At 34.8% G+C, this 20,950-nt stretch overlaps 1 protein-coding gene across 8 annotated transcripts in view; it reads left to right on the top strand.

The window, feature by feature from the left end:
• The window catches only part of ANKS1B (ankyrin repeat and sterile alpha motif domain containing 1B), a gene marked incomplete at both ends in the record, with an annotated part of 1,147,860 nt that overhangs the window by 210,361 nt on the left and 916,549 nt on the right, over positions 1-20,950 (top strand). For all 8 annotated transcript variants that reach the window (XM_079714776.1, XM_079714773.1, XM_079714775.1 and 5 more), the window contains 2 exons: positions 3,517-3,630; positions 4,598-4,764. In XM_079714776.1, coding sequence (XP_079570902.1) covers positions 3,517-3,630; positions 4,598-4,764 — 281 coding nt within the window. The remainder of the gene's footprint in view (positions 1-3,516; positions 3,631-4,597; positions 4,765-20,950) is intronic.

The following is a 20,950-nucleotide window of genomic DNA, read 5'->3' as shown; positions in this document are numbered from 1 at the left end:
TATTATTTGCTTTATTTTCTGGTAGACTTTTAAGCTCAATAATAATTACTACCTTTTAATGTTTTATTTCAGTTTTTCAACTGCTCAGTAATTTTTAAAAAGCTAATTTTTTTTTACTTATGTGATATTAAAAAGCGTTTTTAATTAAACACATGTAATAAATATGTAGTTATGAACTTGAAGGTATTAGGACTGTAAAGTGATGATGCTGAGGTATTATCTTACACTTGAATAATGCTTTAAGAGTTTTCAGGGATTTTCTATTATTTTGTCTGTTTTCTATAACTATGAGGTAGATAAGTCAGATATTGTTATTCTTTTTGCATGTGAGGGAAACTGAAGCTCCAAGAGGGTAAGTGACTTGCTCAAACTTATATATCCTATTCTAAGTGGTAGAACTGGTGTGTAAATGCTGGGTTAACAACAACAAAATTGTACTTAGTTGAAAGAATACAGATTATTTCCTACCAAATCCAGTAGTACAAGATAATTCAGTCTTGCCAGGCTTTGGTTTTGATAAAGGTCATTTTAAGTACGTTTGTAGTTAGTTGCAATTACTAGGTCGACTGAAGGTTTGACAACCATCTAGGTACTACTTTTTCATTTGCAGGATTACATACTTCCCCATTTGATCTAAAACTTTTATGAAAAATTTAGATTTAAGTGCTTTCCATTTCTACTTGGTGATTAGGCCTGATATGTAACATGTTCCCTTAAAAATCCAGTTGTTTGTTCTTTTCTTTCCACTTAGCTCCTGCACTGTTGAGTGGGGATTATCCCCTACAGTTGTTACAGATTGGCTGTGAATGTAATAGAGGGAGGTGGGATGGGTGCCACTGGATGTCATTTGAGAAGCTGAAGAGCAGCTTTGTCCTGCAAGGAGATAGGTGAATTAAAACCATGTTGAGCAGGAGACATGCATAATAGATACAGGAGTCAACAAAGCCCAAAGAGGGGAAAAAAATAGATGCACTACAGGAGGTCATTATGTTCTTTTCTTTCTTTACTTCCAAAACCTCTCAGGGAAGTTCAAACCCCTACAATTTTCTTGTCAATAAAGAAGTTAATTGCAAGTCAAGCACGTATAGAGATAAATCAGAGGCGAATACAAGTGTGGCTCTTCATATTAATTCAAATTAAAGTCAAGTTGAATGAAAACTGAAAAATAAAAGAGTGATATACAGTATTTTAAAAAGTCTTTCCCTTCTAGGCACTTTGTATTTCATATTGGATTTTTGCCTCTAACTGAAGTTTAAAAAAACTGAGACTTGTGCATAATATGTCTTTTGGGAGAAGCAAAATAAATGTCATCCACTAAAAAGGGAGCATGACATAATTACAGACATTTCTAACATATTGCACTGGTTCAACTTAGATGAAAATGTTATTATATAGGAGTAACTGTCTGTTCTCTTAAATGGTCAAGATTCATTAGGTATGCCAATTTGCGATGGAGTATTTGTGACATCTTTGAATTTTTAAAATTATTGTCAAATTTTAGAATGTGAACACATTATATTATCTGCATTCCTGGTTTTCAAATCACTGGTACATTTTATTTTATTATTTATTTTTTATTTATTTATTATTTATTTATTTATTTATGGCTGCATTGGGTTTTCGTTGCTGTGTGCGGGGTTTCTCTAGTTGCAGGGAGTGGGGGCTACTTTTCATTGTGGTGCATGGGCTTCTCATTGCAGTGGCTTCTCTTGTTGCGGAGCATGGGCTCTAGGTGCTCGGGCTTCAGTAGTTGCGACTCGTGGGCTCAGTAGTTGTGGCTCATGGGCTCTAGAGTACAGGCTCAGTAGTTGTGGCACATGGGCTTAGTTGCTCCGCAGCATGTGAGATCTTCCCGGACCTGGGCTCAAACTCGTGTCCCCTGCATTGGCTGGCAGATTCTTAACCACTGCACCGCCAAGGAAGTCCCAAATCACTGGTACATTTTAAGTCTTATGAAAAAGTTTGTTATTGTAGTAAAGACAATTTATAGTGGATAAAATTACTGCCTGAGTCAGAAATTTTCAGGATAGAACCCCATAAGTTGCTTTCTTTTCCTATTAGAATTTGCCTAGTAGAATTGCTCTTAGATAGAAACTGTTTGGATAGTATGAAAACAAAAGTGGTTGGCATGATAGCACAAATTTTCTTAAGTGAATTTCAAGAAGAAGGGGTTCCTTCTGAATAAAGAAGCGCAAGTATTGATTTAACCCCTTAGCCAGAGGCTGTAAACCATCCACTGTGGGCTGAATGCATTTTAGCGGGTAGCAGATATGTTTTGTTTAGATCACATACTTTTGGCTCACACGGTGTTTCTGTAAAAATTGAATTACCTTTCGGCATTTAAAAATCTAGGATTTCAACTAACTCCCCAGAGTTTTGGTTTCTCAAAAAAATGCAGGCTTTCGTTTTACTTCATTGCCGAACTTTAGATGGGGCATCTGCTCTCTGGTTAGCCAGGCTCTGCAGGCTTTCCATTTTTTTTTGTTACATTGAGGTTGAATGTTAATCGACATTTATCCCTGCATTCAGATGCTGTTTCCTTATGATTAAGGGAAAAGTGAGATGCTTCTTGTACCTATCTGGTTTTGCCATTTATTAGCTGAATGAACATGGCCAAGTTAATAATCCTTCCCCTTTAGTTGTCACCTTTAAAACTGAGATAGTACTAGTGCCTGTGTCATAGTTTTGTGAAGATTAAATGAGTTAATTTATATTAAATACTTAGAACACTGCTGGGTGCATAGTAAGCAATACTTGAGTTTTATTATTATTATATCGTCATCAGAATTGGAAAAATGAGAGATGGGCTGAGTGTGGGACAAAAAAAAAAAAAAAGGTAAAATGTCAATAATAGGGAATTCCCTGGCAGTCCAGTTGTTGGGACTCTGCACTCTCACTGCCAGGGCCTGGGTTTGATCCCTGGTCACAGAACTTGGAGCCTGAATGCCGCGCGGCATGGCCAAATAAAATGAAATGAAATTTAAAAAAAATAAAATAAATGACAATAAAAAAAAGAATGGGAAAGAACATTATTTCTTTGTTGAACTAAAGTTCAATATGCAATTGTGCTTATCTTACAAGATTACAGCACCATCATAAATTAAACTTATCCCACTTCATGCATGTATGTTACCTGACTGATCATTATATCCATCTGAATTTGATATCCCTGTTTAGGGATGAAGTCTATTCAAAGCATCATTCAGAGAGTTTTAAACCTTCAGGTAGGGTATATTTACGGAAACTGAGGATGTTAAGGAAACGTTGTGACAAAAATTTAGTTTTCAGAAAAAGTATTCGTGAGTCTCTTCTAAAATATCTTTTCTGTTTTAATTTAAAAGCTTTAAATTAATAGCTCATCATGAAGTTCTTTCAGTTTGTTTGGTTTTTTGAAGGTCTTTAAAAATTTAGGATATAAATAAATAAATGAAAAAATGACCATCAAAAGTAAAACAAAGTTAAAGTTTTTAAAATAACTGAATTCAAGTATGTAATTTCAAAAACTTATCTACACAGAATATTTAGAAGGCGTGGGAAGATCAACAGTCCTTGAAGCACACATACAGGAAGATACAACACAAGAAACACACATTTCATCTCCTGTTGAGTCTCCTTCCCAGAAAACCAAAAGTGAGTAGCTAATTGTAAAACCCTTGAAATGATACTAGTCTGTTATGTACTAAACTGTTATGTTTGTCCTATATGTACAAAAAGGCTCATACTTGTGAAAATGTCAGGTCTAATAAGTTATACTCTATATTTTATCCATTTATTTGGTCAACATTTATTGAGCTCCTGCTATTTGTCGGGCAGTATTCTTGGTCCTGAGATACAGTGGTGATCAAAGGATATAGCAATCCCTGCTGTCATGAAGTTTACATGGAGTGGGTATTTCACAGTTGACTTTATTTTTCCTAAGGTATGTTTTTAATGTAGAATAAAAATATTTATATCTGGATTGTAACTGCTAGGTTTTTTTCAGAATGAATTATTGGGATGAATTTCCTTTCTGAGAATAATTAGAAAAAATGAATATTTGCATGCAGCCTACAAAACAGTCATGTTGACAGTTGATGCAGATTATATATCTGTTCCTTCTGTTGTCCCTTTATATCATAATTTATTAATTACTTACATAATTATTTGTTTAAATACATTCTATTTCTTTTTATTGAACCTAGGAAGTAGGCTGCCAGCACCATTTCAAATTTGTTAATGAACTGTTGAATGAATTCTGTCAGTGAAGTATAATGCCCATAAAAGACTATTGAAGATTAAATGCTATAGTAAACGAAGCCTTAGGAACTGTAATTCCAGATGCTTTTATGTACTACATATACATAAACCTTCAATACTTATTTCCATTTTGAGAAAGAATAAAAATAGGCAAAACTGAAATTTCTCTTTGTTTTTTAACATTATTGTACTAATTATGATTTAGTACCTTGCTTTCAGCAAAATAAATTTTCTGACAACTTAATCTTGTTTGCCATATTTTGAGTTCTAGCACCATACTAGTTATATTTTTATTGTTTAGCATCAAGTTTTAGCAGTATTCTTTCTTGAAACTTTTGAAAAATTTACTGTCTTCTTACAGGTGAAACTGTGACTGGAGAATTATCGAAACTCTTGGATGAAATAAAGCTCTGTCAAGAAAAGGATTATTCTTTTGAAGATTTGTGCCACACAATATCAGACCACTACTTAGATAATTTGAGCAAGATTTCAGAGGAAGAACTTGGGAAAAATGGAAGCCAGAGTGTAGTAAGTAAGGGGGGAAAGAAGACAATGCGTCTGTCTTTGCCAGTTTGTTGTGTACCTGAGAGGCGTAGGATTTATGTGTTATCCTATCTTCAGATTTAGCCAGTGTCAAATGTCAAGCTTCCTGTTGCTCTTGCCCTGATATTCATTGGTGTTTCATTCTCACCGCATGTGTAGGGAAGAAATGCTTTGATAAATCGCTTATGGATTGTGATGATCTCACTGTTAGACCCTCTTAACACATGAATTCATAGTTTCTTTATGTTCTTTTAGTTTTATTGGGCATAATGATATTGGTTTCCAAAGAAAAAAGAAAACCTGCCTTTTGTCGTTTTTCCCTGTTTTCTCTATGATCTGAGTCTAACCCCATCTTGAAGAAGAAAGACAAAGCTAAACCATGCATATATACTTCCACAGCCACTCCGTAATTCATAATAGGTGAGAGACGTTGTGGAAAGTTTGACCTGCATATTTCTATAATCTTATGCAAATCCAAATGGATTTGCATGCAACCTATAAGCTCAGAATTTAAATCATGTGTTAGAGATTCTTGCTTATTTGGATTTTTATGTTAACACAATAGCAAGAAAAACTGTAGAGAATCAATCAGATTAAAGTCAAGATTTGTGTACCTGTCTTTTATCCTATAGAGGAAGGATTTATAGGATGCATTGGTATTAAAGGAAATTCATTATTATGATATGAAACCTTTTCTCACTTTGAGAACTTAGTTTGTTATAGAAATATTACACTTTCTTCAAAAGCCCATAATTGAGTGGATTGTGTTAAGTATGTCATTTTATTTATGAAAGCTAAAAAAAAAATTGCCAAGTATAGTGACTGTTATGAGAACATTTACTTCATTTAGTTACTTATTGTGAACAGTGACAGTTTCCCAGGGTAGTATTTGCTTGTCTAGGTCCATGGCCAGTCTTACCTTCTAGGCCTGTTTTTTCTTTTTATCCTTTGCCACCCTGTCTTTTGAAAACATCACATTATTGGCTCCAATAAAAGCTCTTTTGAATAATTATGATTATTTATATATATATATAAGTAAATACTTGTAGGTTTTACCAAATGAAATTTTTATATTGATGAAATATTTACTGTAGTAATTTTAATGTTAGGACAAAACTCCTTGTTTTAAATAAATCTAAAACAGGTCTATGTTAACTCCAATTACAAACCAGTTACATTTCAACATTCCCTTGAAAGTTGGTTAGAAATTAAAACGAATTTATCCTACATAAACAATACATGGTGTTCAGGTCCACTAAGTGGCTGCTTCGGGCCCTCTACTTCTTAACCCACAGATTTTCTGAAAGCCCTAATTTTCCAGACCAGTGGTTTCTAAACTTTTCTTGTTGTAAGTACCAGTAGTAAACAAATTTAGAGCAAACATCCCAAATGTATTTATAATTTTATATATATATATATATATATATATACACACACACACACATTCTAAGAATATATGCTATAAATTATGGGGCATATACTACAAGAGAAATTCAAGTGAAGAGGATAAAGAATAAGTGTAAAATAGAAGATCTAATTTTTTTTTCTTTTATTCAATTGGTATCTTGTGCACTTTGGGCTCTACATGATCTGCTTGGAGAACGTAATTCAAACTTATAGCTTTTGGGTGGTGATGGCAGGGGCTTTTGGCATTGAGAGGGTGACATAATTTGGCGAAATGATGGTCAAGTTTTTTTGTAAGTCAAAGACTGTTATTGTGATAGTAGTAAGGGAGAAATGAATGCTCATAAGTTGAAGTTAAGTTCAAAATTAAAGATTGTACTTCCATACAAGCAATCACTGTTTGTTCCTGTGACAAACTTTATATTGAGTTCTTTGAAAATATTGTCATATAAAATATTAAAGGTTACATGAGGCAGAAAAGCAGAGGGTACATATGAGTAAGAGCAAGCAGTTCTATTTATCTGGAATAATAAAGTTTATAAAGGGGGACAATGGGAGATAAGATGAGAAGATAGGTCAAGGTCAGGCCATGGATGATTTTGAATGTCAGGGTGAGAATTTTGGTATTTATTTTTTAGGAAATGAGAAAAATCTAAAGGATTTTAGACACATAAAAGGCTTTATTGGAAGTGGCCTTTCAGAAGTTGAATCCGATAGAAACTTGTTATTGAATGTTTAAAAAGTAATGCAATTTCTTAGAACCTTCTCTACAGCCTGTGTTTTATTTGGGTCATTCTTGTTTTGTTGAATATCTGTTTCCATTTTTCACAAGTGTTTTTCCAAGTTTTTAAAATGAATTATACTCTCAAATTATGCAAAAAATTTAATTGAGTACTTACAGATCACCTGATATAGATGGTCATTACCACGTTGTGAGCTATAGAATTTATAATAGCAATAATGAGATGCGGTTTCTCCAGGGAGTTCAAAATTTCTACCCCAAGAAGTCTTCAACTGCAGTGTGCAGACAAGACTAACATATAAACGACAAATATATATTACAAGAGCTGACATTTATTAGGTGCTTGCTATTTGCTGTTCTAATGCTTTATATGACTTATGCCACCTAATCTACACGGTAATCCTAACAATGGAGTTACAGATTTGGGAAATGACTCAGCTGGCAATTGGCAGATCTAGGATTCAAACTCAGAGCCAATGTCATTACTTCCCAGCTACATTTCTTATAATAAACTACCCTGTGGCCAAAGGAATTTTTTTAAAGGGAGAGGTTAGTGATTTATAGGTATTCATTGAAGTCTTCATGGAGGTAGGGAGAAATTAAACTGGGATCTGGAGGAAGGGGACACATTCTTTGCACTTGTATTGGAATGAATGAATGAATGAATGGGAGAGGATTCTAGCCTGCAGAAATAGGATGTGCAAAAGCACAGAGGTGAGGCCTAGCATTTAACATGAGAAGAATTTGTTTTGAAAAGTAGTGGGGAGTAAAGCTGGATAAGTAACGATAATATTTAACACTGATGGAACACTTTATTTATATTAACTGATTTAATCCTCACACTAACCCTATGATATAGGTGGTATTATTCCTCCCATTTTACAGATAAGAAAATGGAGGCACAGAGAACTTGTAAGACTTTCCCAAGTTTACATGGTAAGTACCAGGGCCAGGATCTGAACAAAGGCAGTCTGGGGCTTGGAGCCATACCCCTTACCACTCAACTATTTACTTAGACAACAGGGACAAATAATTAGATTTGGGAAGCTAGTCAGAAGTTTAATATTGATGCTGAAGAGAATAACTTTTGAGTATGGGAGTTCTTTCACGAAGGTGACATTTTTAGAAGATAAAAGTGGTAACTATATGTCAGATGTTCTGGGGAGGGACTCAGACAGTGACTCTCAGCAATGGTCATACATTAGACTTATCTGGGAGGGCTTCAGAAAATACTGACACCCTCACGTATCATGGCAGACCAACTAAATCAGAATTGTTTTGGCTGACTCTGAGCATTGTTCTTTTTTTTCTTTATAGCATCTTTATTGGAGTATAAGTGCTTTACATTGTTGTGTTAGTTTCTGCTGTATAACAAAGTGAATCAGCTATACGTATACATATATCCCCAGATCCCCTCCCTCTTGCGTCTCCCTCCCACCCTCCCTATCCCACCCCTCTAAGTGGTCACAAAGCACCAAGCTGATCTCCCTGTGCTATGCGGCTGCTGCCCACTACCTATTTTACATTTGATAGTGTATATATGTCCATGCCACTCTCTCACTTCGTCCCAGCTTACCCTTACCCCTCCCCATGTCCTTAAGTCCATTCTCTACATCTGTGTCTTTATTCCTGTCCTACCCCTAGGTTCTTCAGTACCTTTTTTTTTTTTTTTTAGATTCCATATATATGTGTTAGCATACGGTATTTGTTTTTCTCTTTCTGACTTACTTCACTCTGTATGACAGACTCTAGGTCCATCCACCTCACTACAAATAACTGAATTTCATTTCTTTTTATGGCTGAGTAATATTCCATTGTATATATGTGCGACATCTTTATCCATTCATCTGTCGATGGACACTGAGGTTGCTTCCATGTCCTGGCTATTGTAAATAGTGCTGCAGTGAATATTGTGGTACATGACTCTTTGAATTATGGTTTTTTCAGGGTATATGCCCAGTAGTGGGATTGCTGGGTCATATGATAGTTCTATTTTTAGTTTTAGGTTTTTTTTTTTTTTTTTTTTTACATCTCAAGAAAGCTGTTTTTATTTTATTTATTTTTTTTTTTTGCGGTACGCGGGCCTCTCACTGTTGTGGCCTCTCCCGTTGCGGAGCACAGGCTCCGGATGCGCAGGCTCAGCGGCCATGGCTCACGGGCCCAGCCGCTCCGCGGCATATGGGATCCTCCCAGACCGGGGCACGAACCCGTATCCCCTGCATCGGCAGGCGGACTCTCAACCACTGCGCCACCAGGGAGGCCCATCAAGAAAGCTGTTTTTATTTTATTTTATTTTTTTTATTAGTTTCTGCTTTATAACAAAGTGAATCAGTCATACATATTTTTAGTTTTTTAAGGAACCTCCATACTGTTCTCCATAGTGGCTGTATCAATCTACATTCCCACCAACAGTGCAAGAGTGTTCCCTTTTCTTCACACCCTCTCCAGCATTTATTATTTGTAGATTTTCTGATGATGGCCATTCTGACTGGTGTGAGGTGATACCTCATTGTAGTTTTGATTTACATTTCTCTAATGATTAGTGATATTGAGCATCCTTTCATGTGTTTGTTGGCAATCTGTATATCTTCTTTGGAGAAATGTCTATTTAGGTCTTCTGCCCATTTTTAGATTGGGTTGTTTGTTTTTCTGATACTGAGCTGCATGAGCTGCTTGTACATTTTGGAGATTAATCCTTTGTCAGTTGCTTCATTTGCAAATATTTTCTCCCATTCTGAGGGTTGTCTTTTCATCTTGTTTATGGTTTCCTTTGCTGTGCAAAAGCTTTTAAGTTTCATTAGGTCCCATTTGTTTATTTTTGTTTTTATTTCCATTTCTCTAGGAGGTGGGTCGAAAAGGATCTTGCTGTAATTTATGTCATAGAGTGTTCTGCCTATGCTTTTTTTTGTTGTTTTTTTTTTGTTTCTTTGTTAACATCTTTATTGGAGTATAATTGCTTTACAATGGTGTGTTAGTTTCTGCTTTATAACAAAGTGAATCAGTTATATGTATACATATGTCCCCATACCTCTTCCCTCTTGCATCTCCCTCCCTCCCACCCTCCCTATCCCACCCCTCTAGGTGGTCACAAAGCACCAAGCTGATCTCCCTGTGCTATGCGGCTGCTTCCCACTAGCTATCTATTTTATGTTTGGTAGTGTATATGTGTCCATTCTACCTATGTTTTCCTCTAAGAGTTTTATAGTGTCTGGCCTAAAATTTAGGTCTTTAATCCATTTTGAGTTTATTTTTGTATACGGTGTTAGTGAGTGTTCTAATTTCATTCTTTTACATGTAGCTGTCCAGTTTTCCCAGCACCACTTATTGAAGAGGATGTCTTTTCTCCATTGTATACTCTTGCCTCCTTTATCAAAGATAAGGTGACCATATGTGCATGGGTTTATCTCTGGGCTTTCTATCCTGTTCCATTGATCTATATTTCTGTTTTTGTGTCAGTACCATACTGTCTTGATTACTGTAGCTTTGTAGTATAGTCTGAAGTCCGGGAGCCTGATTCCTCCAGCTTCATTTTTATTTCTCAAGATTGCTTTCGCTATTTGGGGTCTTTTGTGTTTCCATACAAATTACAGAATTTTTTGTTCTAATTCTGTGAAAAATGCCACTGGTAGTTTGATAGGGATTGTATTGAATCTGTAGATTGATTTGGGTAGTATAGTCATTTTCACAGTGTTGATTCTTTGAGCATTGTTCTTTTAAAAAGCTTATTCTAACATGCACACTATTGGCCTAGAGGACCAAAAATCTGCTGGGACATACTGAAGTAATTCAGGCCTCAGATGATGCATCTGAATTGAGGTCTTGATAACACCACAGGATTATAGAATTTTAGATGTAAATAAATCTGATAGATCTTCTGGTGCCCAGCCTAATTCCCATACTCTCCAGTGTAAGAGCTCTCTAGAATTAGGGAGGTTTTTAGTTTATCATTAAGGAAAATTCCAAGTGTAGTCCAGCCATAGTCCTAAATTACAATTACTTCTATATTTTAATGCAATACTAAATGTGCAAAAGAGTTTTGTTTATTATTCACATTATTGGCTGAGGATGGGCATTTGGGTTCATTTAAAATTTAATTTTAGATTATATGAAACATTCAACTTATTCATTGTAATATGAAAAATAATTCCAAAATTTTAAAGAAATCAAAATGTAAGGAAAATATGTTTTGTAACATTTATGTTATTAATTAATGTATTTTTCATATTAATTATTTGGCTTGAATTTTGTGGGTATTTTAACTATTCTTCATCAGTTTAGCTTTTATTGCTTTTTTCTTCCAATAGAGGGCGCTCTAATTCAGTAATTTAAAATACAAAATCAGCCGTCTTATGTAAGAACTTTTATTTTTGAATTGGAGGTTTTGGTTTTATTAACATATTAGCCTTAAGGTGGTAGTTTGAATAATTTTACTAAAATAAGTGAATTAGAAATGAAATTCTTATTATGATTGTATCTATTTGATAGAAGGTTTTACATTTAATGTGAAGGGCATCTCAAGTTAAAATTACATTTTATTTTGTATAAATTTTAATTTAAAAGTCAGTCTGTTTTAAATTCCTTTATAATATGCATATGGAATCATTTTCTAAGTTGAATTAAGACATTATATAATCTAGAATGTAAATTTTGAAGAAATATAAATATCTTCACATTCTTTATCAACCCCTGAAATTTAGGTTTTTGAAAGAATATAAAATTATCTGAAAAAAATTTTCTATTCTCTTCATTTGTTTTTCCAAGTCGTATTTGAAGCTTTCTGTCCATGTTTGTAAACAACGTACAGAACTCTTAAATGTGAACACACCATGCCTTAGAGAAATTTGATGATAGCATAAGATCATTAGAATTTAGCTTTCAGGAAACATTGTTTTAAGATATAAAATTAAAAAGGCATTATTGCCTCATCAACCTATGTCTCTAAGAAATAAATAAGAAGCATCAGGGATGAAATGCATTATGTAATTTTATGTAATTTTTCTTCTGAGGGGAAACCTAGACACAAGCAGCATCTAAGGGTTATTGTTTGAAAGGGGTTGTGTTGGCAGGTTTTGAGCTATTTAACTCTTCTAGCTTATCTCTTTTATGTTATTTCACTTTTGGTCCATTATAGAATCCTTAATTATGTGTAAGCTTTCTGAAGTATGAGATATTTAGCATTTTAAGATTTCAGGTTCAACTTCTCAGTTTTTATGCCAAGCTTCTATAAATTGCATGAGAGCACTCTCGGGGTGGGGAGGGGTGTCTATAGGAAAATATAGTTAATTTGGTGCCAAAATTTTCAAGTCTTCAAATAGACTCAAATTAGGCTGCCTAAAATTCAAATGATGTTTCTGATACAAAGTTAACTTTCAAACATATTTTAACACAATTCTAGAGCTTAGTATCAGGAATGCAGAAATTTCAGAATTGTGAGAGACTTTAGTGGCTATCTCATCCAGTTCCTGTCAGAATCAGAGTACTTTGGGAAATGAATTTTCTATATAGAGTGTTCTTCTTACAAGATTGTAAGTGATTCTTTAGCATATATGAATTTTTTAAATAGTGGAGCTAAATCTTAAGCAGTGGTAACTATTATTTTACTGGGAATATAATATTCAGAAGGGTATTTGTAACTTTAATAATTCATGTCTTACATAGTTGAACAAATTTTTTGGAAGTGATGACTCAAGGCTGCTGTGTATTAAGCCCAGGTTTGGTTTGTCCTAACAGATTCTCCAGGATTTAGGGAATGCCTAGATTCTGTTGACCTATATTTGTATTTTGAAACTGATACCATTAACCATATATATGTACTATATGTACACGCAAGGAAAAATCCAGAATCAGAATGGTAAGATTTTTGTCTCTATTTTTACCCTAGGAAGAAAATTTCTACCTATAGTGAATCTAAGAAGATCCTTTAGATAAATGGCTACTAGGATAAAAGAGACATTCTTCTGAATTTCAGACACAATTGCTTTTACCTTTCATGTCACATCTCTTTGTTCTATTTTGTCTTGTAAGTTTATATATTTTTAAATATTACTTCTTATAGACTGCTTGATGGCATGATCTGTATTTGATTGACCTCTGTAATCACATCCTGCCTAGCACAATGCCTCAAATGTAGTGGTCTCTCAGTGAAAGTTCACTGAACGAATAAATACATAAGAAGGCAGACACTGCATGTGAGTGCACATCTTCTTGTAAATAAACCATCATCGAAAAACATGTTTAATTATTTGGAGGTGAACTTCAGAGTACAAGGACAAGTGTTTTTCCATTAAGCATGGAGTTTCAACCATCTATTTTAGGGAGGTAGCTTAGTCTAGCAGTTAATAGCATAAACCTGGGTTTGCATTCTTGTTCCGCCATTTACTAGCGGAGTGACCTTTGGAAGATACTTGATCTTTTCAAGCCTTAGTTTACTCATTACTAAAAAAAAAAGTTTAATATGGTTTTCTGTCAGTCACAGAAAAAGAGCTATCTTCTTTTGTGTTGTTAAAAACATGCCATCTTGATTTTTATGTTTCATAGACTTTGTCCAGCTTTGTCTAGACTTTCTAATAATCACTCAATGTCAACATAGAGGGGATTTCTCTAGTGAAATGCTAAATAAATATTCAGTTCTTGGATTAGTCATAGTCAGTATTTTACTTTGAAAAAACCAATCATCTATTATAGTCAGGTCTTCACATGTTAGGGAGGAATAGCAAACATGGGAAATAATTGATCTTACATGAAAAATGATCTCAATAAACAGATTCTTGGCTCAAAGTAAAAACACAAAATTCAATGGGACTTAATATAAAATCCCCAATTAGATTCCTAAAAATTTAGTGATATAAGATCGGAGAGGTTTAATTTGGGGGAATAGTTCATGCAAAAAGTTCTGGGTGTTTAAGTGACCACAATTGCAATGTGAACCAACAGTGAAATGTGGCTGCTAAAAATCAATAAACAGTTGCCAAGCTATGATCTCTGAAAATAGCATTTATTAAATACTAAGTTTTAACTAAGTTCTAGACATTGTGGTAAGCATGTTAAAGTCATTATCTCCTTTATTCCTCACAACAGTGCGATGAGGTAGGTTTTATTATTCTCAATGTGGAAATTAAGAGTAAAATAACTTGGCCAGTGTCATAGAACTATCAAAAAGTGAACCTGCTATCTGAACTTAGGTTTGCTATCTTACAAGGTCATGATTCTAACCATTAGGTCAGCCTGTCTGTCTGTCATTAGTATCTTCCACATTGACTACCCTTACCTTTTCATCATCCCCACCATCTTGCAATTTCACTTGAATTATTGCAGGAGCCTCTTATCCTATCTTCTAGTTTTCTCTCTTCACTTGCCCCAATTTATTCTTGATACTCTTGCCAAATCAACATGCCTTAAGTGCAATTCTGATTATTTCACTCTCCTAAAAGCTAGCACTGGTCCTCACTATACAAATTCAATACAGAATTATAACTCTGGCATTCAAAGCCTTCCATGTTCTAACTTCATCATATATTTCCAGCTTTCTTCCATTAATGTCTTAGATAAATTTAATGTTTTGGTAAAATAGATTATTCTCAAGTGTGTGTCTTTCAAATAGATTATTCTCAAGTGTGTGTCTTTCCTTATCTCTGCTCATGCTCACATGTTTTATCCATGTGTAATTCTTTTCCCTATTGTTTTTACTTATTGAAAACCATCCTTCACAAAACCTTTTTTGATCCTCCTATTTAGATCCAACTATTTGGATCAGATATCATTAATTTTATTTATATATCTATTATGCAGATTTCATAGTCTGCTGTGTAGTATTGGTGCATAAATCTTCTTTTTTGGCTTTGCTTAGAAGCCCTTTGATGACAGGGAAATATTGATCTCTGTGTGTGAATGTGCATCCATAGCATAGTTCCTCACTCACATGCTTAATAAACATTTGTTAAATTGATATGATATGCAGTGGGCATCAAAAGTCTGTTTAATAACTGAATTTAGTGTATACCTATGGAAGAGCTCTAACAAGGAGTCTTTTTAATCTCAGAAGAACTTCCTCTGTTGATTGATGTCTCAAATAATGAATGCCTCACCATTTGATTTGAAGATGAAGAGAAATACCCAGTTAAACTATATTATAAACTTCCTCACAACATAAAATCACAAACATCTTAGGTCAAGTCATATCTTTCTTAGGTAGTAATGCATCTCTTTTACTGATAACAAAGAAGTCTTACATTGCAAATACCATGTTTGATTCCTGATAACATAGAAAAAGGAAATCTACTATAAGAATATGGGAACTTATGTCTCAATTATATTATTAAATTTTCAAATCTTCAATTTTGTGATAAACATTTTTTGAATTCATTACTGTTATTCTTTCTGTATAAGTTGAGAGGGCCTATTTTTGAAGCAGTTTTTTCAGTTAATCATAAAGAAAATGGGCTTAAGCCTACACCCTACGTTTTCCCCCAATTGTTAATGATTCTTGCTGATTATGATGTGCTCAACTGATGCATAGTATTATTTTGTGCACATTTTAAAATGTGTTTGACACTAAAATATCTTAATACTAAGAGCATTCTGTTAAGGTATCCGAAGGCAGCAAACTCCCTTCCTAATTAAACTTTTATATATTCGAATTTTATGAAGTTTGTGATCATTTTATCTACTCTGCAGATGCAACATCAGCCAATTTTTGTTTTGATATTTTCATTCTCTCTGATCTCTCTCTAATGTCTAACTTAAATTTAATCTTCCTAACAGAAGAACTCAGCTATTATGATTTCCCTGAGAATCTATACTTTATACTCAGGAGTTAATTGCAGTATTTTGTTGAAAATTTGATAATAATCCAACTTTATTCTAATCTTACTCTCCAGATAATGATGAAGTTAATTTTTGACAACTCTTAGCCACATGTCACATTTACCTTGTTCGTTTGCCATAATGCACCTGATTTGTAATTCTGTTTCATGGTGCGCATTTGAGAATTCTTGATTCTCTTTTGGAGTAAAGGCCTTGGACAGCCTGCCATTATAAAGGATTCCCATTTTGCTTCCTAATGCCAAAGGAAATCAGTCTAGAGCCTGAGCTTAAAGAGACATGTCAGTGGCAATAATCACTTATCTTCGTGTTCAGGGATATGTTTTTCACCTTGAAGAGCAAATTAATACTAATGGAGTATTGGACTATAACCAAGAAAAAATGACTGAAATCGCTCATGCTTCTAACATATTTTATCATGGGGCCATTTGGGACATGACTACTGAATATTGGAATCAATTCAGCCTCTAACAGATGACGAATTAGATTTCTCTATGATACAATCAAAGTCAGTAACAGTGGATGGAAAAGATACTGTGTGGCCTGCTTTAATCTCAGGATTAGAATTTTAAAATTGTCTGGTATTATTTTAACTTGCTTTTGCCAGAATTTTTATTTCTACTATCTATGCTTTTTAAAGTTTAAATGTTTTGGTTGCTTGCAGTTTCACAACAGTTCCATTTAGTTGATAGCTGCCAGTCTATACTACCAAATCATTAATAATGAGAAACAAAGTCTAAATTGGAGAAAGAATGAGGTAGTCAAGAAAATGAATTTGATGGGGAATGAAAGGTCCTAAAATGAATGAAGATAATGAACCAGTGAGAAGTGTATATTAGTAAAAGTGGAAATAGCTTGCCCCCAAAATAAATGAGACAAACATTGACATATGTTATATCTTTTCCTATAATCATCCATTCTATGTTGCTGAAATAAATCTATTCTAGCCTTGAAGAAGATTTTCTTTTTGCCCTATAATCTTGCTTTTACTTAGCAAGGTGCCATTTTCCTAAACATTTAAAGAATCTTTATTGTCATAATTATTATCATCCGCTTCACTAACTTACTGAGTCCCCACCTTAAGGAATTATACTAATTTCTTCAATAACATATATTTGTAACTTGGAATAACATTTTAGTGTAGAAAATAGGAACTTTGAACTCAAACAGACTTGTGTTTGAATCCCAGTTCTACTCCTTAGATAAATACTACCCTGATCTTCAGATTTCTCATCTGCAGCAAAGTGTTTCTAAAAGGTCTTTCTCACCTCGACCTACTGAATCAGAATGTCTGGAGGTGGATTACTTACAATAAAACTCCCTAGGTGATTCTTATGCTGTTTGTGAACTGCACTATAACATTTTTAAAATGTTGATTTCTTTGAGTCAACTACTCAGACCTATTTTCTTCTTACCCACATGTATCTGTGGATCTCAGATTCCAATGATCTGACCCTATTTTGCCTTTACTTTCTTTTTCTGCTCCTATGAATGCAAATTTGATTGGTCATCAAGGCAAAATGACTTACCTTTTAAGGTTTGCTTTTCTTGTTTCTGTGAAAAATGCCATTGGAATTTTGATAGGTATTGCATTGAATCTATAGATGGCTTTGGGATAATATGGAACTTTTAGCAATATTGATTCTCCTGATCCATGAACACAGAATATCTTTCCATATGTTTGTGTCTTCATTTTCTTTTAAGTGTTGTAGTTTTCAATTAATCATAAAGATTAATAGATCTTTCACCTCGGTTAAATTTATACATAAGTATTGTATTGTTTTTGATACTCTTGTGAATTGGATTGTTTTCTTCATTTTTCAGATATTTTGTTGTTAGTGTATAGAAATGCAAATGATTTCTATATGTTGGTTTTGTATCCTGCAGCTTAACTGAATTTATTGATTAGTTCTAGGTTTTTTGGTAGATTCCACTGGAATCTGAGATCCACAGATGGAGGTGGAGTCTTTAGGATTTCCCATATATGACATCATATTGTCTGCAAAGACAGTTTTCCTCTTTCCTTTTTGATTTATATGCCTTTTATTTCTTTTTCTTGCCTGATTGCTCTGGCTAGAACTTACAATACTATGTCAAATAGGAGCAGTGAGAGTAGGCACCCTCTTGTCTTGTTCTTAGTCTTAGAGGAAAAGCTTTCAACTTTTCACCATTGAGTATGATGTTAGTGTGGGCTTGTCATATATGGCCTTTATTATGTTGAGATATGTTCTTTCTGTACCCAATTTGTTGAGTGTTTTTATCATGAAAGGATGTTGAATTTTGTCAAAAGCTTTTTCTGCATCTATTGAGATGATCGTATGATTTTTACCTTCCATTCTATGTAACTTAACTTTTAATAATTATTTTATTCTTGAAATTAAATAAAACTGGTGTTAAAGTACCATATAAAGTATAAAGTGGTATTCAAAAGAATATATTATCATCCTTTCATTTTCAGTTCTTCAAATTCATAGACTATACTCACTGCTGCTCACTTGTCCTTAAAATTCTATCTTCTCTGTTATAACCCAACTTTGGCCTGCTTCTCCCTGACCCCCCTCCTTATTTATGTAAAACTCTGTAGGAATGAAACTAAACCTGTCTATTTCAAGTGCTTGTTATCATTCCTAGCATAGAGTAAGTGCTCAATAAATTTTTTCTGGATATTCAACTACTCTTTTAAAATTTGATGTTATCAATGTCTTCCTTTTCATCCATTCTATTATATCTAATCAGAACTCATTTCATTCCCTCATAACTATAACCCACAAGGTTCTGGGCAACATAAATTAAGATGAGGTCATTTCACCCACATAATCTTCAAAGATTGTATTGGCCCAAAGCATCCTTCATGGGAGTTAAGCAAAGTGCCAGATAAGGCCTCAGAAAGAGAGGTGTTCACAGAGATTGAATGTGTTTCATGTTCACAATAACTTATTAATTGTCCTTCTACTGGTGTCATCCTTCTTCCAATAGAATACATAACCATAATACACGAGAAAAGTGTGTGTGTGTGTGTGTGTGTCTGTCTGTGAAGAGGGAGAGTAGAAGAGCAGAAGAGAGAGATCATAATATTATCAATAAGGACTTGTATCTCTGCCCTTTGATTTAAGAGTTCTCTAATTTTATCCTATCCTTTAGAACAAGTGACATTTTATGGTTTTGAGAATGTAGCCATAAACACTGAAGAATCTGATCTTTTCTAGACATAGTAATGTCATAGTGCAAAGCATTAAATTCTGTATTCATAGATCAGATATGAGAAGGCGTACTTCAAAATTCTTTTCTTATCTGTAACCTAATCTTAAGAGGTACTTTGATTATTCGTAAAGCTGGAGGCATATTTACTTAACCAAGATATTCTGACGCACACACCATGATGAGATAGAGTAATTAGGGGGTGGTGTGGTTGTTTATATACAGTGGCTAGAGGAGACCTCTCTGAGGTGTGATGTATAAACTGTAATCTGAAGGAAGAGAAGAATCCTGTCATATAAAGTACCAAGGAAAGAAAATGTGGAATAAAATTAAATACTCTTTCCTGCGGTGGGAAAGAGCTTAATATGTTTAAGTACCAGAAAGGAGGGCAATGGAGTGAAGCAGAGTATACTGAACTACGTAGAGAATAGAATGGAATGGGATTGGAAAGCCAGATTAGACAGGGCCTTGTAGGTCATAGAAAGTGGTCTGATTTTGTTTTTTTAAATAAAAAGTTTTTAAGCGGGGAAGTGATATGATCTGATTTATGGGAGCAAAGTTGGAAAGTTCCTGCTTCCTGTAAATTCACTAATTCTATTTTTTAATATCAGATGTCTGTATGATATTATAGAATAATACATTTAATGATATGCTTAACAGTTAGGAACTGGGCCGCACAGCAGGTGAGCAGCGGGCCAGCAAGCGAAGCTTCATCTGCTGCTCGCCATTGTTCCCCATTGCTGGCATTACCGCCTGAACCATCCCCCACATTGTTCACATTACCACCTGAACCATTCTCCCCTCCGCACCCCCCGTGGAAAAATTGTCTTCCAAGAAACCAGTCCCTGTTGCCAAAAAGGTTGGGGACCGCTGAACTGGGCAACCACTGTCCTTGTTGTTTGTGTTTTCCTTTCCTGGCTCCTCCTTCTCACAGTCCCTTGGCTTTCTTTCCCCCTGCCACCATGCCACAGGGCTTGCAGTGTCTTAGTTCCCTGACCAGGGGTCAAACCCCGGTCCACTCCATGAAAACATAGAGTCCTAACCACTGGACTGCCAGGGAAGTCCTTTTCTGTTCTTTATTGAGCATTCTCTTCCATGGAGAGGAAACAGCTCTTTGTGTTCAGATAGCAACTCGGTGTTATTTATTTCCAAATCTACAATTCTGTCCTCACCTCCTCACTGCTGTCCAGTTCTGTACTACAACTGCCAGAAAGACCTCTTTCTACAAACATCCCACTGTCTTTTTGGTTTTTTTTCTGGCCGCGCAACGCAGCATGTGGGATCTTAATTCCCCGACCAGGGATGGAACCTGCTCCCCCTGCACTGGGAGCGTGGAGTCTTAACCACTGGACCACCAGGGAAGTCCCCCACTGTCTTTTCAAACCCAACCTGTCAAAATGTAAATTAATTATCTTCCCACTCAAATCTGTACCTGTTCCCATTTTCCATCTTTCTTTCAGTAATAGAACAGTTATTTCATTCTTCCAGGACAAAAGCTTTGGTATTATGTTTAGTTCTTTCCCATTTCTTTCATCCTCCTGGTCTATTAGAGAGTTCCCCTTTGTTTAGTCTCATCATCTTTGCTTGACCCCACTTCACCTTCCAGGAACTGCCTCATTTCTTTATTCATTTTATATTTTATAATAAAAACTCTGGAAGAATTGTCTCTTGTTGTTGTTTCCAGTGTCTCTACTCCATTTTCTATTAAAACCAGTCCTATCAGGCTTTCTTCTTCACCAGAACTGCCTTGTCAAGGTGTCCAGTGACTTCCAATTGCTAATTCCAATAGACATTTCTTAATCTTTTTCTTACGTGATCTTTGAGGAGCATTTGACAGTGTTGATCATGCCCTCCTCTTTCATATGCACACTTTCTTTGCTTGACCTCCTAGACATCACATTCTCCTGGTTTTCTTCCTATTAAACTGGCTACTCCTTTTCAGTTTCTTTTGCTGGTTCCTCCTCATATCCCTGACTAAGTTCCCAGGGCTCAGTCCCTGGAGACTTC

Source organism: Hyperoodon ampullatus, assembly GCF_949752795.1.
Source record: "Hyperoodon ampullatus genome assembly, chromosome: 11".
Lineage (NCBI taxonomy): Eukaryota > Metazoa > Chordata > Mammalia > Artiodactyla > Ziphiidae > Hyperoodon > Hyperoodon ampullatus.
The sequence above is the reverse complement of the archived record's forward strand: the minus strand, read 5'-3'. Positions and strand labels throughout refer to the sequence as shown.